At 45.0% G+C, this 19,662-nt stretch overlaps 2 protein-coding genes across 2 annotated transcripts in view; one reads left to right on the plus strand and one right to left on the minus strand.

Moving 5' to 3' along the window:
- The window catches only part of LOC111161539 (cyclin D1 binding protein 1), an 82,760-nt gene extending 77,781 nt beyond the window's left edge, over positions 1 to 4,979 (plus strand). The window contains exon 13 of the mRNA XM_022525274.1: positions 4,934 to 4,979. The gene's annotated coding sequence lies outside the window, so the exon portion shown is untranslated. The remainder of the gene's footprint in view (positions 1 to 4,933) is intronic.
- LOC111161531 (transglutaminase 7) lies at positions 70 to 12,916 on the minus strand. Its single transcript, XM_022525262.1, has 12 exons — positions 12,790 to 12,916; positions 12,102 to 12,347; positions 11,384 to 11,502; positions 9,505 to 9,633; positions 9,242 to 9,419; positions 6,641 to 6,779; positions 5,095 to 5,198; positions 4,500 to 4,742; positions 3,019 to 3,345; positions 2,470 to 2,630; positions 524 to 657; positions 70 to 229 (listed from the first exon to the last, which is right to left on the minus strand). Exons 1-12 carry the CDS (start codon positions 12,899 to 12,901, stop codon positions 70 to 72), a joined length of 2,052 nt encoding a protein of 683 aa, XP_022380970.1. The 5' UTR covers positions 12,902 to 12,916.
- Between the last annotated feature and the right edge of the window lie 6,746 nt (positions 12,917 to 19,662).

Raw genomic sequence — 19,662 nt, forward strand, 5'->3', positions numbered from 1 at the left:
GCAAGAGGAGGGGGGGGGCGGGGGGGGGGGCGGGGAGGTGGGCAGGGGGGGGGGGGGGGGGGGGCGGGCTCAAGAAGCCCTGGAGGCAGCCACAAAGATGTCCCTGTAGCCCTTGATCTCCTTGATCTCTTTGCTGCTAATGAGGACTTGCAGCTGGCGGCGCCCAGTTTTGATGGGATAGAGGTCCACTTGAATTTGGATGGTATGTCCAGCCACCAGCGTCCCAATGCTGAAAGTCAAAAAACCTGTTAAAGCTTTAAGTAACTGTCGGGGGTGGGGGTGAGGGGGGAGGATGATCCGGTTTCCCCTCTTGGTGGGTAAGCACCTCCCATGCCTCAGTACCACCAAGCTCAACCTTCCCCAAGGAGAAGCAAGGAGGGTAGGGGTTGGGGGGGAGGGCTCAACTTGGGACACGTTCTGGGCGAACGGGGGTGAGTAGGCACCAACCAGGAGATGAAGGACCATCCTGTGACCCCACAAGGTGCCCCTTGTCAGAGACCAGCATGAGACAAATGGTACATACTTCTTGGATATCTGCCCATCGATGAGGCCACTTCCCTCTAGGACCATGGTGCAGTTACTGAGAGCCACTGTCAGGGTATTGGTGAGGGTGATGTGGACCCTCAGTGCCTTGCCCACCTCCGCCCTTTTAGACACCTGTGTGGAGAGAAGGTGGGGATATTGTGGTCAGCTGGCCTGATTTCTGTACTCCAGCTCAGTCACCTGACTCCACCATCCCACTGTTAATCACCAGGGACTGCTTACTGATTGGTAACACTGCTGCAGGGTGAGAAGAATATGAGTCCAGAGTATTCAAGGTTAACACATATCCTGACCTGTCTTAGAAGGTCACAATGCTTCAGGAAGCCACCACCGTCTAGGAACTGGCACCACGTAGAAATCTATTTCCCTCCCCACCATCTGGTTCAGGAGGGCAATCTGATTTTGACCTAAGGGCCAGCTCCAATCTGTTAATCGTGGCCGATAGAAATGGTGTGTTGGAAAGACTCCTGAGGACAAATGCAGAGTCAGATAGAGTTGTGATCGATTAGTAGTGTCTGACACAGGAAGTGGGTAAGGAAGTGGTGTCCTATGTGCCATCTATATGCTATCAGCAATATTATTCCAAGGCCAAGGTCACGTGATATAGCAGAGCCAGGACCTGACCCAGATGTCCCATACTGTGGACAGGATCTTTTCCCCACGTTGCTCTGACATTAGAAACACTCTGAGTTTTTCCAGGTGTGTTCTGTGCATCCCATGGGAATCTGTGTCATAGGGCAGCACAGCCTTGGCCTGTGAGTGGGAGGCAGGGATTCTAACCTACTCACTTCTAGAGCTGGTGCCTAGCTCATCTCCTGCCAAGTGGTGGATATTTGATAAATGAATGTTGAACTAAGATGAATTCTGACCACCCAGATCATAACTTGGGACACATTCTGGCTCAAAAGAGAATTAAAAAAAAAAGGAAAAACAAGAACACATCCTGACTTCTCTAAAATTCAAATGGAACAAACAAACCCTTTGTACTCTAATGAGGGCAGCAAAGTAGAACAGGTAAAAATGTCTTTGGCTTCTCTCCTAGTGGTACAGATCATCCTTAGGTCCCTTACCAGTGGGGACCAATTAATAGTCTCCTCGGCATCCCATATGTTTGCACTGGATCTTGTTGGGAACCAGGGCTCTGGGTAACAGGCAGGGCGCTCACCTCAGCACCAGGCTGTGTCTGCACTGCCCACTGTCTGCCACATCATGGTCTGACCACCTGACAGCAGGGCCAGGTGGTTTATGACGTGGAGCCACTCAATTCTTGCTCTGGGTGGGGTAGAGCATGCTGTTAACAGATCCAGCAGGGACAAAGCCAGCCTGGGACTAGGCAGAGGGCAAGTCCTTCAGAATGGGGTGTGGGGCTGGGGAAAGGAGGCTTCAAGGGAAGAAAAACCCTGGTAATAGGAGATGGGGAACATTTCTGCTTCCATTGACCTTTCTTCTACCTGTGTTCCTTCCTCATGTAATTACTTGCCAGCAACACGATCTTCGAGTTCAAAGTCCGAGCCTCATCTTTCATTTGTTTTCCCTCTTCCCTGTCACACTTATATTAATATCTGCAGTCACCTTTGGAATTTGACTTGTGTTTTTTCTCAAATCCAACTCCTCAACTCCATCTCCTAGCCACGCCTCTCCTATCTGTCCGCCTCTGCCAAGCTTTTTCCTTGCTTAAAATGCCTTCATCTCCATCTCATTTCTCTGTACAGTGTCTTCCTGTGTAGCCCCCACAAAATATCACTCCTCTGAGAAGGCTTTCACCCTGCCCTGCACTTTGCAGGGTACGAGATAACATCATACTGGGCTTTAATCATATATTTGGTGTCTGAGGCAGGGACTATGTTCTGTTCACTGCTGGAGCCCAAGCCCTGGATTGGGTGAGTCAGAGGGCCCCCAGGCTCCATCTCTGTCCAGACACCTTACCTCAATAGACAAGTGAGGAGGCTCCAGAGAGATGTCTTTTAGGACCAGCATGGACCTCCCTGTAGCCTCCACCTTGGCAATGCCAGACACCCGGATCAGTTTCTCATCTGTCAGCTTGTTTCTGTAATTGTCGTAGGGTAGTAAGAGCGGCAACTGTATCTCTAAGCACAGACAAAAGACACCTTGAGGAGTCTGGAAAGAGAGAGAGGGAGAGAGGGAGAGTATGTGTGTGTGTGTGAGAGAGAATATGTGCGTGAGTCTATATGTGTGTGCAAGTATGTTTGTGTGCATGTGTCTAAGAGAGATTCAGAGCACTTACCCTCTACCCACCACCCCCAGAGGTCACTGTTGTGTCTCCCCTGGCAGGATGGTGTCAGAGTCCAGCACATAACATGCAATGTCCTGCCACCAGCAGCTTCACTGTCTGCCATGTGGGTGTGTTGGGGTGCGGGGATCTCCACGGAATCTGGCTGAACCATACCCAGCTTCATTCATGACCCCAAGGTTCCCATCCTTCTTGGCGACTTTCCAGGCCTATCTCATACTCACCCTTCCCAAAATCCAGGTTCAAGTGCACTGTTTGCCTCCAGAGAGGCTCCCGGGTTCCACCCTGGTGCAACAGGGCCTGGGCGCTGAAGCGCACTGCCAGGCTGATGGACTCCCGGGAGTGGACTCTGTCTGGCACCCTCCAGGCACGCAGTGTCAGCATCAGGTCCTGGCCCCACTCGGGGGTCCTGGCCAGGTGAAGCTGCAGCTGTGCAGGCTGGTCCTCAGGGCCCCCAGAGCCCAGCAGATCTAGGAAAGGGGAAGAGGCCCTTCTTGGGGCCAGCATTTTCCGGGAAGCCTTCATGAACACAGATCGCTCCTCAGGGGATCCTGGCCAAAAGAAGAGCCAGTGAGGAGAGACTGAGAGACCAGGGGCCTCCTTTGGGAAGCTAGCCACCCCCAAAACTCTCAGCTCCCCTCCCAAAGCCCCAACCATGTGAAGAGCTGCAGCAGGAGACAGGACAGCATCATGGCTGAGAACATGGGGATTGCCAGTGCTCAGTGCTGGGTTCAAGTCCTTGCTCAGGCACAGTCCCTTAATCTCTGGGTGCTCAGTCCTTTCATCTATAACCCAAGTATAGCTCCTTGCCTCCTAGAGTGGCCAAAATGGTGAGTTACATGAGTTGCTGAACATAAGCACCCGGCATGGTTCTTTGTCATCAGTATTGCCGCTGTCATCAAAGCCAGAGACTTCTTCCCCTGCCAGCATCCTCACTTCTAAAATATATGCTCATGTCTTCTAAATGGATCTTCATCTCTTGCTCCTGGGGGCTACTCAACATTCAGGCTGAACCCCACCTCACCCCAAACTGTGGACTTCTCTCTATAGTAGCTGCTATGTACCAGAGGCACTGCTCCAAGTATTTTCTGTGTATCCACTCTCCTGCCCTCACAACAGCCCTTGAAGGTGCCATTAACCCATTTTATAGATGAGGAAGTGGAGGCACAGTGATGGTAAGAACTAGGCTAGGCTTACACAGCAGGACCTTGGTTGGTACTCAGGGTGTCTGACTCCCCCTGGCCTTCTTCGCAGGGACGTCTACTCCCTTCCACAAGCCAGGCATCCTTTGCTTCCTTAAGCATCCACCCCCCTACTGTCTTGACATAATGAGGTCATGATATGACCCTAGGACAGAGTTTCAAGTAAAATAAAGGACATTCAATTTTGAATTTCAGATACACAATGAATAGTTTTCAGTTTAGATATATCGCATACTATATTTGGAACACACTTATACTAATAAAATATTTGCTTATTTGAATTTATCTGGGATTCAGATTTGCCTGGATACCCTCTACTTTTATTTGCTCAATCTAACAACTCTAGGGCCACATGGCCAGGGTCCAGGAAAGCCCCTGGGAGTTTGCCATGAGGAGGAGGTGATCAGGCGGGGTTTTAACAGGAGCAAGCCATCCTCACCGGGAGGCATGCAAAGGAGATTTTACCCACCCCCCACCTCCTGAGTCCCCAGGGCCCCAAGCACCTTCTGGATACTTGTAGGAGCTGGTAATGTTCTGGCGCTGATCTGACCCTACTATCTTGGTGCTGATTTCCTTCCCGATGGAACTGGTGTTATGGACCAGGATTTCCTGGGCCTGGCCATTCCCAAAGAGCCAAATGACTTCATCAGCATTCACTTCGGCATACACAAATGGGGTGTCATAGGGCAGGTGGACCTCCCCTTCCCTGATGGCCTTCACAGAGGCAGGGCCACAGCAGAACAGCCCTGTGGAGGGAACAGAAGTTGAGGACAGCTGCCAGCTGCCAGCATGTGGACTGCGGTGGCTGTTGAGGGGTAGGGCGGCAGGGGGATGGGATGGAGAAGACCCACATCCACAGAGTGCTCTCAGATTCCCACAAATTCACCCAATCCTCACAGCCACCCTGTGAAGTATCATCATCTTCCCTACTTTACAGGTGAGGAAGCAACTGAGAGGTCCTGTTACTCCTCTAGGTCACCCAGCTGAAGGCGACAAAGTAAGAAAAATACTGCTCCTTTCTGGCCTCCTGCTCATGTGGTCAGTGCCTGACCAGCCTCCGCACAGAGCCCAGACCCTTCCACAGGGCCCCTCACTCACCACTGCTGGTTTGCTGGGGAGTGGGGTCCAGAACCTGCCAACCATTGTATCCTGGTGGGAGATCTTTCCGGATCATCCAGCACTCATTCCAGACGTGGAAATTCCTACAGAAAAGAGGAAGAAGATGAGGATTTATTTCAGAAGATTTGCCAGGTATTGGACACTATACTGAATCCTGTAATTTATATCAGTTTTTTAATTAAAGTGTAGCTGACATACAATATTGTATTAGTTTCAGGTGTACAACAAAGCGATTTAACATTTATATCAGTTATGAAGCGATCACCATGAAAAATCTAGCTACCATCTGGCACTGCACAAAGCTATTATGTTTTAATTATATTCATGCCCCGCCTTTTTTTTAAACTTATTTAGAAGTCATTTCAAACTTACAGTAAAGTTGCAAGTGTAGTACAAAAAACACCCATCTACCCAATTCATCTATCATTAACATTTTGCCCATTTGCTTTATCATTCGCTTTGTTTCAGTATGGATGTGAAGATGATAAATACATTTTTCCCCTTTGTTTTTTACTTCGGTGTGTACTTTCTTAGAGATCTTCTCCTACATAATCATGTACAGTTATCTACCTCATACATTTACTGCTGATACAATTTCAGTTTTGTCAATTGACCTAGTGATGCCCTTTATGACATTCATTTCTGCCTGGTCCAGGATCACACGCATCTAGTTGGGCAAGGCCCTTTGTTTGCTTGGATCTGGAGGGGTTCCTCAGCCTTTGTTGTATTATACTGACATTTGGAATACAGTGTTTATTTATTTGCCAGAGTGATCCTCATTTTGAGCTTGTCTGATGTTTCCTCAGGATTAGATTCCAACTGTGCATTCATACACAGAATTTGACATAATTCTGTGATCCCACCTTCCCAGATACACCACTGCTGACTGAAAGGGGGATGTTTCATCCTCTAGAGCTCAGAGAGGGAGGGGCTCCAAGGATAGCCGCTAGTTCTCACACAATTCAAAGATCGTACCTGGAAACTAGCTGGAAAGGAAAACCAGAAAATCAGATCTGAAGTAGAGCAGAGGAAAGAGGAGCCAGGGGAAGAGATGAGAGATACAGAAATGAAGGGATGCACAGAGATACACTCGCACGTACACATGCACGCTCACATGCGAGCAATGAGAGTGGGGTAGGTAGAGGAGGAAGAAGGAGAGACTGAGGAAGTAGGCAAAGACAGCAAGTCCAGGCCCAAGAAGGCAAGCAGAGAATGGCACAGACAGAATGGCTCAAAAAAGGAGGAGTAAGAGGCATGCAGGTTTTGAGATCAGTATTCACAGACCACACAATCTATTCATTAAGATTGGGCTCTGGAATGTTACCCCATAGTCTTCTATCTCTGAAATGAGTGTGATGTGATGACCTAATTAGCCAGAACAGACTCCTAGGTGGGGGAATTACTCTCTGGGCACCAGCCACAAAGGGAAGGGTGATACTGCCTCAAGACCAGAGAGCAGTGTGTCAGAGTTTCCCTGCCCGTCCTGAGATGGAGCAGAGATCTGTTCGAGACTGTGTCCCCTTACCATATTTTGTCTCGCTTCCGAGTTGGCAGCATCTCTGCATTTTGGTCATAGTAGGTGTCAATGGTTAAGTTCCCGTCCATGTTGTGTGCAGAACGAAAACTGGAAACCACACGGGTTGGAACACCTAAACATCTCATTACTAAAGAGAAGGAAAGCGTGGAGAATCACTGAGTCCATTTCAAGTAGAATCTTTGGTTTCCCAGGCATCCTTTCTAAGTTTTAAGCTGGAGGACAGAAAGAAGGCCAAGATTCTTGCAGATCCATACCTGTAACTCCTTTATTCTCAGGGCACTGAACCCAGGCCCAGAACCCTGCTGCCTACCTGCCCCATTGAAGGTCTCCATCCCACTAGGAGAAAGAAATCATGTGAAGGTAACTTAAAACAACAATAAGCAACTCAGTTTATCATTTAGGGCTTTTTTTTCATTCAGGAGCTTTCCACATTAAAAACAGAGAACGTGAAATATTTGCTAATTCAAAAGAAAATAAGAAATTTTAGGCCTTATGCTGTGGCCAGTTTCAGGAGAAAAGCTGTGTAACCATCAGTAGGTGACTTAACTTCTCTGGCTCTTAGTCTCCTTGTGTGTAACAAAATAAGGAATTGGACCAGCTGATTTACTGAAATACAGGGTTTGGAGGAGGTAAGAAAGAAATCAGAGAAAGGATAGAAGGGCAGTATAGACTTAACGGAGGTTAAACAGAAAACCTCAGGGACAAAGGGAACTTGCAGGTACAGAGGCAACAACGATCTTTGACAAGGCAACAGCACCCTCTTGTGGCTTCTCAGGATAGTACAATAAAGCCTTTTTATTTTCTGTATTATTATTTTTTTATTATGTTATGTTAGTCACCATACAGTACATCATTAGTTTTTGATGTAGTGTTCCATGAGTCACTGTTTGCATGTAACACCCGGTGCTCCATGCAGTACGTGCCCTCCTTAATTCCCAGCATTGGGTTAACCCATCCCCCACCCCCTCCCCCCTGAAACTCTTTGTTTCCTGTAGTCCACAGTCTCTCATGGTTTGTCTTCCCCTTTGATTCTCCCCCTTCATTTTTCCCTTCGTTCTCCTAATGTCCTCTATAAAGGCTTTTTAAAGCTGAGTTAAAATTTCATGTCAAGTGGTTAAGATCTACTCATTCAAAGCAGATACACACATACACACACACGCGCGCGCGCACACACACATCTGCCCAAAATCAAGAGCCAGATGTGCCTTTGGGACATAAGGCCCCACCTCAGCCAGCAAGGCAAAGAGTTTAGATGAGGAGTTTAAGCAGAGGTTTCCTCTACCTCTCCCTTGTTCAGGAGGAGCAAAGGGTGCTTCCTGAGGCTGCTGGGAGGATAATAAGTAAGAAAAGTAAGAGAACTATTGAGATTGATCAATATTTTGATTGATTCAACCCCAGAGGGAGCCAGTCACCTGTTCACAAGTCACCTGTCTACGCCCAGCACAGCTTCTGGGCCTGTCACCCTTTGCAGGGATGACAGCTAAACCAGGGCTGCAAGTGGCCAAAGGCTGTCTGATGGGAGCAACTGTCCCCTCACTCAGTGGCCCCAGGGCTCTAGGGCCTGGGAATAAGGAGAGGCTTCAACGTGGAGTAAGGACGCCGACCTAGATCTCATCCTCTCATCTCAGTATCTAAGGGCCCAAGCCCTCCTCCATGACACCTGCCTACCCAGGGACTTCCCAGGCCAGGCATGTGGCCATACTAAATTCTGATGCTGTGCTGAGCATTTTTCGGGGAAAATGGGAAAATGGAAGAGCAAAATGAGGTCACTTGATTTGGTCACTTGATTTGAACATCTCCTCTGTCTGCAGCGCCCATACCTAACTGCCAAGCTATGCTGTCCCTGTCAGAAAAATTTAGAACTTTGTCTTCAGCCTCTGTCTCTGTCTTCCCTGATCTATGTTCCTTCCAACTGAGAGCCAGTCCATTCATTCAGCAAACATTGACTGAGCCCCACAATGTAATAGGTACACTCTTCCTTGCATGGGGGAAGACAGGAAGGCACCTCAATATTCTGTCTTTCCCTCACCTTCACAGATAATCCAATCAACACCTTTGTACTAAATTGTAATAAATGATCATGCATAAAACGTCGATGCTTCATGCAGGTAGTTGGCCAAGTAGCAAACCTCCAATTGTAACTCCTCCAGAATCCCTCCGAAAAGTATTTGGTAGCTGCCAGCTCTGCCCACAGGTGAGACCAGGCTTTCCCAGACCGTCTGCTTGCACCTCAAGCTTCCCCCATCCTGTACCTGATTCCAGGCTCCCCTGGAGCTGAGAAGCCTGACTGTGGTAGAAAGGAGCTGCCTTTGCCTCCACTTTGAGACCACAAGCTTCTCTCTCCAGGTGACCATTTTAATAGTCCATCTGCCGGATGATTGCAACAGGTCAGCCTCCCTCCTAGGCAAACACGCAAGACTCCTCAGTCTATGCCGGTTCAGGGTCACATGTACATCATTCCTTAGCTGGGGGGCTACCAACAAGCCACAGTTAACTTATGTGAAAATGGAGATCATCAGAGCCCAACCTCAAAGGGTTATCACGAAAATCAAATGAATGACCCTGCATCCCCATCTCCCCACCACTCACCTGTGCACATTACAGCTGCAAAGACCCAGCACTGCCCATACTTCACAGGCTGCCTGCCCCTGGCTGACCACTGCCGCAGGATGGCTACACTGCCATTCCACTCCAGCGGGCTGACCCCCCTGGAGTAGTCCTCTCCCCAGTTCCCCTGTAGCACACCGCTGTCGTCATTGCTGTTGATCTGCAAAGGCCAGACAGGTGCATTTCTACAGTGCCACAGGGAAGCTCAGCTCATCCTCAGACAGAGGCGGGAGAGCTGTCCTTACCATGGCACTCACCACCCTGCAGATGTACACTGGGTCATTCCGCTGAGAGTAGTCTTTGGACGGGTTCTCTAAGAAGTACAGGCTCTTGTTCAAGATCTCGAAGCAGATATCTATGATGTCCTCTTCAAACTTCCAAGTGATTTCAAGGGAGAGAAAAGAGAAGAGTATAAATGTCCATTATCCTGAAACATCAAGTCAGTGACATAGACTTTTAGGGATGGGGCATATGTGCTGGGGTTGGGGGTTAAGTACTAGACAAAGTCCTGCCTTCAAAGAGCTTACAAATCAAATTGGGAATGTATGAGATAAAGAATTCTGAAAAATGAACTGTGTGGCTCTGGTGGAAAAAGGCAAACAGAATTCAGAGGTGAGAGATCCCTGTTGACCAAGAGATCAGAGAAGGCCATTGGTCCCAGGGGGCTTTGAAGGACTAGATGGACGGGAAGAGAGCAGGGTAGAGGTCTTTGAGTTTGGTTTCAAGGACAGGGTTTAGAGATTAGTTTCTAATCTCTAAAGGGTTTAGAGATTCTTGTTTCTGGAGGACATGAGGGAGTAGGAAAGATCAGATGGATAAAAACAGGGTCAGCCATGAAAGGAGAGGAGGCAGAGTGTGGGAATCCTGGAAATCAGGTAGAGGAGTTCAGCTGAAGCTGGGAGCCCAGGAGAAGCCAGTGTAAACTCATGACATACGTTTATAGCATGTAAAGCAACACATGCTGCAACCCTTTTGTCTGCCAGATGCACTGGTATTTGTTTCAGTTTCAAAAAATTACACAAGTTGTCACAGAGGGAGAACAGGGCAAGGCCCCCTGCTCTCTCCCCACTACCCTCCTGGTGAGTATGGAGGGGGCTGAGATGTCAGTGGGAGGGAGGCAAAAAGTACATCAGTCATGGCTGGTGGTGGGAGTGGGAAAGTTGCCCAGAGCCAAAGGTCCCAAAGCAAAAGTATATAAACAAAGTTTATATACTGACTGGATATTGGATATTATTAAAGAAATTGCTGTTCATTTTTTCAGTTATGATAATGTATTGTTCCGTTTTTCTCAAAAAGAGTCATCATCTTTTAGAGCTATAAACAGAAGTATTACTGGACTGAATGATACAGTATCTACAATTTCCTTCCAAAAATTCCAGTGATGAGTTGGGAGGGACAGGGACAGCAGGGATGGGCAGACCTTTTCTGTAAAGGACCAGATAGTAAGTTCTTTAGGTTTTGCAGGCTGTGGGGTCTCTGTCTTAGCTACTCGACTCTGCCACTGTAACATTAACACAGCCATAGATGATATGTAAATGAATTAGTGTGGCTATGTTCCCATGAAATGTTATTTATGGACACCAAAGTTTGAACTTCATATAACTTTCACATCAAAAAATTTTTTTGGTTCTTTTTCAACAACTTAAAAATATGAAAACCATTCTTAACTCAGGGACCATATAAAAACAGTCAGTGGACTCTAGTTTGCAAACCCCTGGTGTAGATGGAATCAGGTTCACCATAAATTGCTCACTATTAAACTTGAGAGATAGGTTAATTTTAGTAGCCTATCTACTTGGATTATGTTTGTAGTTTTTTATGTAAAATATTAAAAACTTGAGAGGCGCCTGGCTGGCTCAGTCAGTGGAGCATGCCACTTTTGATCTCTGGGTTGTAAGTTTGAGCCCCATGTTGGGTGTAGAGGTTACTTTAAAAAATCTTGAAACAAAAACCAAAACCTTGAAAGATATCTCCCCTTCCTTCCTTACCCTCTCTTACTGGATGGGAAACCGGCAGGTGCCACATACCCTGACTTTTGTTAGTGGCCCTTTGTGAGCTAATAGAGTTGATTAAGAACCAGCTTCAGGAGACCCGCCCCAGGACCACTTTCCGTGACAGGGTTACCTGCCCATAGTTCCAGGGCCAGGTGGTGATGAATCTTTCATGACCCTTGTAAACAAAGCCATAGTCCATCATGATATACTCCTGTAGCAGTATTTCACTTGGCAGGTAGACATCATCCTCTGAGTGGTTAAGGAGTGGAGGGGGCAAAAAACAAAAAGTAATAAAGAGATAAGACAGCAATGACAGCGTCCTGCTGAATAACAGGGGAACAAACATGTTGATGGCACGAGAAATCAAGACTGGACCCTTTAAAATTCTACTTTGCTTTTCTAGAGGCCAGTGATAGAATCAGTTCCTTTAAAACAATCATTATCATTTGCTGATGGTAAAAGTGGAAAGCTTCTTGTAGAGATCTGGAAAATACAGATGATGGAAAGAAGATAATGAAAATCATTCAGTCCTCCCACTCAGAGATACCCACCATTACAATTGGTGTATCCCAGCCATTCTTTCTCTCCACGTATACAATTAAGGTCCTACTGTGTTCCATTTCCTAATCTATTTCACTTAACCTCACACCATGAACATTTTCATCATGCCATTCATTTTTTTTTGGGTTTTGTTTTGTTTTGTTTTTTTGGTAAAGATGGTTTTTAGTGAGCACATGGTAATATATGGCATAGATAGTTGACTTGTATCTTCTGGGTTTTCTCAGAAGAACCTCACTGAGCATTCCCAGTGTTTCGGGTTAGCATTACCTCCTGTGAGCAAGTCGTACCTGCATTCCAAGGGTTAAAAAGCAGGATGAAAGTCCCCAGTGGGTGAACCACACTGTGACTCTGACCCTGGGAGATCTCTAGCTTCAGAGTGTAGGGACCAATGACTGTGTTGGCTGGCGTGAAAAGGGAGACTAAGAGCGAGTTGGTGTCAATGGTGAAGTCAAAGGCGCTCCAGACATTTCCTTTTCGAGCCTGGGTGAGAGAGAAGGTGGCTCGGGTTCCCAGTAACTCCTTGGGCGCTGGTCCTGTGTGGGAGAGAATGACCCCAGAGTGAGGTTTTAAAATCTATGTGACGTGATTCCAGGAAGACTGAGAGGACCCTCACCTCCTTGCTAATCTTTTTGGCTTAAGGCTTTTATTGCCACTGGGTGTCTTTGGGCAAGCCACTTATGACCTGTGGGCCTCAGTATTTTTATCTGTAAAATGGGATCATAATACTACCCACCTGAAACTCTCATCATGGGGATTAAATGAAATAATATGTATGAAGTTTGAGCACAGCACCTGTTGCATATGGAAAAATCAGCTATTACTATTACAACTGCAGTTTGCTGAGTTGGCCAAATCTTTCCTTAACATCACTTACAGGGCCCTGGGGATCCCAAGAAAGGAGAGGGGAGGGAGCACTCAGAAAGGAGAGGTGGGAGCCCTATAGGTGAGTTTTGCCTTGGGGCCAGGTGAACTCACCAGTCTCGGCCACGAAGGTGAGATAGTCTGTCCCAAAGTGAAAGGGTCGGTTGAAATGTAGTCGGAGCCCAAAGGACTGGCCCCGTCGCACGATGAGCCGCCTCAGGCCCATCTCCTGGGTGTGATGCTCTTTGTTGTTCCTCGGGCTCTGCAGATCCACAGACCTGAGCTCCAAGGCTGCCACTGGAGGGGGGCAAGGAGGAGACCAGTCATTACCCAGCTGTGGCTTCCTGGCTCTGTCTTAGGTAGGATTCCGTCCAGACCTTAGCCCTTCTGCCACTCTGCCTCCTAGTTTCACAGCCTAGCCTCGGAGGACGATGTAGCAGGACCTGACCCTGGAGTGGGAAGACTGTGATCCTAGTGACCTCTGCCCCTGGACCCCAGAGCTACAGGGCTTAAGAATTAGGGCCCCAGGAAGAGAAATGTTTCTACAGCACTAAAACTTAACCCTTGAAGGGCCACCGCGTACTATTAACCACTTTTGTTGACAGTCTTTCCAAAAGTTACTCTATTGTCCTACTGATAGAAGAAAGAGCATATTAGAATTTTGTACGAATTAAGTCAGTGAGTTGACTGGAGGCTGGGACCTCAGCTACAGGCTTTAAGATCCTGGGTGGGTGGCTTATTTCTCACCGGTCAGCCACATTCCATGTGTATGAGGGCACTGACTCTTCCCAGGATGCTCCTGTAGGTGTACACCTAATATACAGATTAAAGACTCTCATAGCTCCGTGGGCCAGAGTATGGGCTCTCACCACCTCAGCTGTGAGACTTTGAGCAAGTCACTTATGTCCCCAGACATCAGAGTCCTCCACTGAGAAATGGAGACTGTGGTATTCCCACCCCGTAGGGTTCACATGCGCATTGAGTGAGGATTCACATGGAAAGACCTCATTGTAGTGGCAGGTGGAGAGTCAGCCCTCAGTAATCCCTCATTGCTCTTAGTGCTAGGAATAACGCAGCCTCAGACTGCATTTGCTTTGTTATTTCTGCTGGTGGTATTTATTGCACTTACCGTAAATGAAAATCTGTTAAGCCTTTGTCCCTAGTAGCATAACAGTTTATCTCAGTGGTTCTCCACTGGAGAAATTCTGTCCGCTGGGGGAAATTTAGCAATGTCTGGAGGCATTTTTGTGGTCATGACTGGGATGGAGCCCAAGGATGCTGCCAAACAGCATCCTAGAGGAAAAACAAATGCTGGCACCTACTTGGTTTTTGTGCCATTCACATTTTGAACTTCCACATATATTATTTTTTTAAAAAAATATTTTATTGACTTATTTATTTATTTGAGAGCGAGCGAGCAACAAGGTGGGGGGCAGAGGGAGAAGCAGACTTCCCTCTGAGCAGGGAGCCTGATGCCGGGCTCGATGTAGACTCCATCCCAGGACTCCAGGATCAGGACCTGAGCTGAAGGCAGACACTTAACTGACTGAGTCACCCAGGTGCCCCCAAACTTCCACATATATTCTTTATGTTTTTACTAAATAAGTTCACTTTGCTAGTTTCAGCTCATCTTTCCCACCTGGCTGGACTTCTTGAATTTCAATTCTTTCACTCAAACACCATCTGAGGATTGCCTAAACTGTTTTCCAGCTCTTCTTCCAGTCACTGGTAATAAGATGGTTCTAAACATTAGGGCTTAAGTCAGAAGCCAATGGAGTCATGTTAGAGCTTTCTTCTAGGTTAATGCTGAACTATTAGGAAATATTCTTTAAGTATAGTTGTTCAACTACCTGTGACTACATCTAATACTTCACATGAAGAAAGTGGATTAGGTATTTAAATATGTTTTTCAGAAGGGCGCCTGGGTGGCTCAGTCAGTTAAGCCATCTGCCTTTGTTTCAGGTCATGATCCCTGATCCTGGAATCAAGCCTGTCCCTCATTGGGCTCTCTTCTCAGTTAGGAGCCTCCTTCTCCCTCTCCCTCTGCCCCTTCCCCTTCCCCTATTTGTGATTTCTAGCTCATTCTCTCTGCCAAATAAATAAATAAAATATTTTTAAAATGTCTTTCACAGTCTAAAGCAAATCCAAATTTAATATTTGCATCTTTCCCACAAATTTGTTAAACTTTTGGCTAAAAACAATGTTCTTGTTGATCCTTTGATCCCCCTTCTTGTAACCTTCTTTCCTTGAGGTAGATTCAAAGCTATATTAGTGGATCGAATAGTACAAAGTTTTTAACTTCTTGATGTAACTTAGGCACTTAAATAATTACATTATTAGAACCAGAAAAGTCAGGGCAAGATCTAAGACAGATGCTTTTGGGTTACTTGATAGCATTTTTTTTTTTAAAGTCAGGTCCAATCCATTAGTAGTTAGAAAATAAATTTAGAGAAATGTGACCAATATTTTTTAAAATAGAAAATATCACAATGTATCACACATAAGAAGAGCAAGTGTAATTTTATGTGTAACTGGGTCATGATGTGAACTGTGGGTCATAGTCAAAAATTTGAAAACTGGCCTAGATACTGGTGGAAACGGATTGCATCTTCTCTGTTCCTGAGGGGTCTGACGTATTCATACCAGGAACTGCAAGACCTCTGAAGGAAGCTTCTCCACCCCATGTATAGAGCCCAGTGGCCATTCCACCCTGAAAGATCAGATTCCCAAAGAAGGCAGTGAACAGCACCATCACTTCCACAGAAAGGAACAGGACTGGGGGCAGCCTTTTCCTGGCTGCTGTTCACAGCTGGAAACATAGTTCCTAAGGGCAGCCAAGTCAATTCTTCCTTTACCCAGGCTGGATCTTGGTTTGGGAAGGAAAGGGGAAGAGGAAGAAGGAAGATGTCTTCCTCTCCATGCCTGAGGTTGCAGTGCACAGAGAAAACTCATTCTCCTTTGGAGACTCAGGTTTTCTTTTTATTCCACTTAATACCACTATATATTTGGCTCACTAAAGTGCATTTCCTGTCAGGGAGACAGTGACTTCAGAGAACAAAAGAGAGGTCCTTCAAGGGAGTAGGAAAAGAAAACCAAAAGGCTCAAGAAGAGGTTCAGCAAAGCAGGAAATCCAGCAGAAGCAATTAGTTAAAACATGTCAGCACCCGTAAGGCCTTCTTGACTTGGTTCCAGGCCCACAAGAGTTAATGACTTGAGTGAGAGGACAGTTTGAGACCTGGCCACGTGATTCCTGGTGGTTGACTAATATGAAGACAAGGAAGGATCAAAATATCCCCCCATGTATTATTAGTCTTAAAAAGTGGGGGGGGGTGGTGGACATTTAAACAACCATCTGTCTGTGATGAGTTCTGAGGTGAGTGTTGAAGCTCCTGCCCTTTGAGACCAAAGCCTGAGGCAGTCTTGCTCTCGAGGGTGGATCCGTCTTTGCCCTTGGGTCTTAGCTCAGAGGTAACCACTACAATGAGGCTTTCTTTGGCCACTGAATATGATGCCTCACCTCTTACCCTATTGCTTGCCATCAAAAAACCCTCCTTATTCTCTGTTATTCATAGTATCTAGAATTAGTTCCTCAAAAGCAGAGACCTTGGCCATCTTCTCACACCTGGATCCCCCATGCCTAGGATGGAGCATGGTTCCTAATTGCTGTCAACGGTAGCTAACGCTCACTGACTACCTACTGCATGCCAGGCACCATCAGAAGTAATTTTATTTATCTGAAACCATTTCTGTTCTTTCAACCACCCTGTGATGGAGGTGTTAATATTGTTGCCCACATGCAGGCAGGTATAGGGCAGAGCTGGGATTCAAACCATGTGGGCTGGTTCCAGAGCCTTCCCTCTTAACCTTCACAGTCTCCTGCCTTCCTTGGTGGGTTCTCTAGGATGTTTGCTGCAGCAGTATGTGCAGCATGGATGAAGTACAAGGAGAATAACCCTACAGGAGGGCATTGGGACTATAGGGGAAGAAGAGAGAAGCCCACGATGACAGCAGGTCCAACATGAGTGGGTGCTTGATTCCAGGCCAAGATGCTGCTGTTTGATTCAGTAGTAATGGGTACACCTATCCATGGTGGGAGGATAAAATGGTACAACTTTCTGAGGGCAATTTATCCGTATTTATTACCAAAGAAAAGAAAGTCTTAAAACATAAATACATTTGAGCCATAAATTCCTCTTTTGGAAATTTTTCCTAAGAAAAATCATAATTTGTGTACAAAAATGTAAGCAATGAGGATCTTCAGTTCAACCCAAATATCCTACAGTAAGAGCTGGATATGTAAACTTTATTCCTCTCATCTCAATGTAACCAACAGAAAGAACAAAGAATCTGGGGAAATAATTCATGAGGCATTAAGAAGCAACATAAAAAGACTCAAACCCGATATGGTAAGAGGTGGCACTATGGGAAATTCCTCTTTCCTTTGAGTTTTTTGGTATTGTCCAAGCTTTTGCTTTGAACATGTATTCCTTTTGTATAAGAGGAGCCGCTCTGGTGGAAGAGTGGGGAGCTTCTCTGTAGAGCCCTAGGGGTCTAAAGAACACAATGAAAATCATAGATTCTTCCCAACCTCCTCATCTGAAAACGCCAGGTGGTCAGGTCAGAACCAGTTCCAGAGCCCACCTGGTGTCCCTCTCTTCTCTGGAATTTCTGGGACTCTGAACCATTTATTTGTCAGTTAATCATGTACTACTAAGCTGTTTCTTTGAAACACTATTTCCCTTTAATGATATCTACAGGATTAACTGTATTACGTAGTTGTTTATACCTAGTACTCAGCAATTCAAATAGCCGCTAGCAGGAGGAAAGTGACCCTAGGATGGCTCTACAGTTTAGATTTTTAGGCCTTTTGCAGCAAATGTAACAAAGGACATATATCCATAATGTAGAAAAGTTGCTATAAATATTAAGAAGCCTTGCTGTAATCAGAGAAATGCAGACTAAAAAAATAATGAGATCCTATCTTTGATCCACTTAAACTATTTAAAAGATTTTTTAAAAATCTTTTTATTTTATTTTATTTTTAAAATCTTTTTAAAAAATATTTTCATTTTTTAAATTAAATTAAAATAAATTTAAATTTAATTTAAATAAAATTAAATTTTAAAATATTTTTAAAAATATTTTTTAAAATATTTAAACTATTTAAAATAGCATATTCTGTGAATATGCTATAAATGGAAGTGTACTGTTTCATACATTGATGGTGTTAGTATAAATTCATACAGATGTTTTAGAGGAAATCAATTGATATTGAAGAGGAACAGAATATGCCAACCCAAAATATGCCACTTTGACATAAAGATTATTTTGAGCTGAAGGCGCTTGAGAAGCAGATACAAGAAAAAGTCTCGGCACTTCCCCTATTTGCCTAAAAGCAGGACTCACATTTACAAAGGTGTCCCTCCTCTACCCTTTTCTACCAGGAAGGGTAGAAGTCCATCAACAGAGACAGCTCTAGACCCTCATCAACCCAGATATGGCACCAGAGGAAATCTATATAACAAACTATTAACTGGCTCTTCTCTTCTACTAGTTTCCCCCTAAATTTACCTTCCTACAACTTTCTGCCCTAGGTACTCCAAGTCCTTCTCCTTTGTCTTGTCACTTCTTTAAAAATGTCTTGTTTTCTTGTTGAGATGCTATACAAGCCCAAGTTCTAATCATCTCTTTGAGTTACTCATCACTAAGTGCTCCCATGTGTGTGCAAAGTACATGTTAATACACTTCGGTGTGTTTTCTGTTTCTTTTATCAGTCTAATTATTGGTCCCCAGCCAATGAACTTGACTGGGTAGCAGGAAAAATAGTAAAGTTTTCCCTCTTCTACAATATCCATTAAAAACTTAGTGGATATTGTCTTTGATCTAAAAATTCTTTTAGAAATCTTTCATATAAAAAAGACTTTCACACATATGCAAAGTTTTATCAGTAGGGATGTTCATTGCAGCATTATTCATAAGAGCAAAATACTGGAAACAATCTAAATGCCCATGAAAAAGGCATAGTAACAAATAAAATAATTTTTATTAATAAATTTAATTAATAAATTTATTAAACTGTTTATATGTCCAGAATGGAAAATTATATATACTTCATTTAAATTTTTTGATAGACAAATATGCAGTGGCATGCAAAGATTTCCAAGATATATGATTAAGTTTTTAAAAAAGCAAGTCAACAGATAATATGTATTACATAATCCCATTGTTTAAAATGAAAAATTCTATATAATCTATTATTATCTGGAAACAGTTAACCACATTGTTAACAGTTCTCTCCCATGAGGAAGGAGCAAGATTTGGAGTACATACATATGTGAAGGGGGACTTGGCATTTTTTATCCTAAAACGTGAACTTTTTACTTTTTATAACAAACCTATTTTGTGTGTGTGTTTTACTTGCTTAATTAAAGTATAGCTTAAAAAAGATAATATAACATTTAGGCTTAGGTTGAGGATACCTGAGGGGAAAAAATTACCCTAGACTTTGGCAAAAAAAACACCCTAGAATCTAGTGTACAAAGAGATGTCTTGAGACTTCTCTATTAAACTATGACTTGTGGTATAATACCATGTACATTCCTAATCTCTAGTAGTTTCCGTGATACATAAATTTGGACACAATTTTAAGAAATACAGAATCCATGTTTAGTGTCCTCTCCCAGCAGGCCTTGTGTGCCTGCCAGGCTGGAATGTTCTTTACATTCCTAGCAGCAGAGGTTCTGAGGAGACCCAAAAAAGAGCCTGAGTTCTGAGGGCAGAAGCAGCACTCTCTAAGGGGAGCTCAGAGTCAGAGGAGAAGCTGGGCCAGGAAAAAGGTCTAGGATCTAAGAGGTGGTCTTCCCACAGCTGCAGGGTTAGCCAAAGAAATGGCTTCCCAAGTACCAAGGACATCTGGTGGTAAAGGTCAAGATCCTTATGGGCTTCCTCAGACTTCTCAAGGCCATTCCAGTCACAAGATGTCAAAGC

Source organism: Enhydra lutris, unplaced genomic scaffold (genome assembly GCF_002288905.1).
Source record: "Enhydra lutris kenyoni isolate GAN:26980312 unplaced genomic scaffold, ASM228890v2 scaffoldscaffold4, whole genome shotgun sequence".
In the NCBI taxonomy this organism is placed as follows: Eukaryota; Metazoa; Chordata; class Mammalia; order Carnivora; family Mustelidae; genus Enhydra; species Enhydra lutris.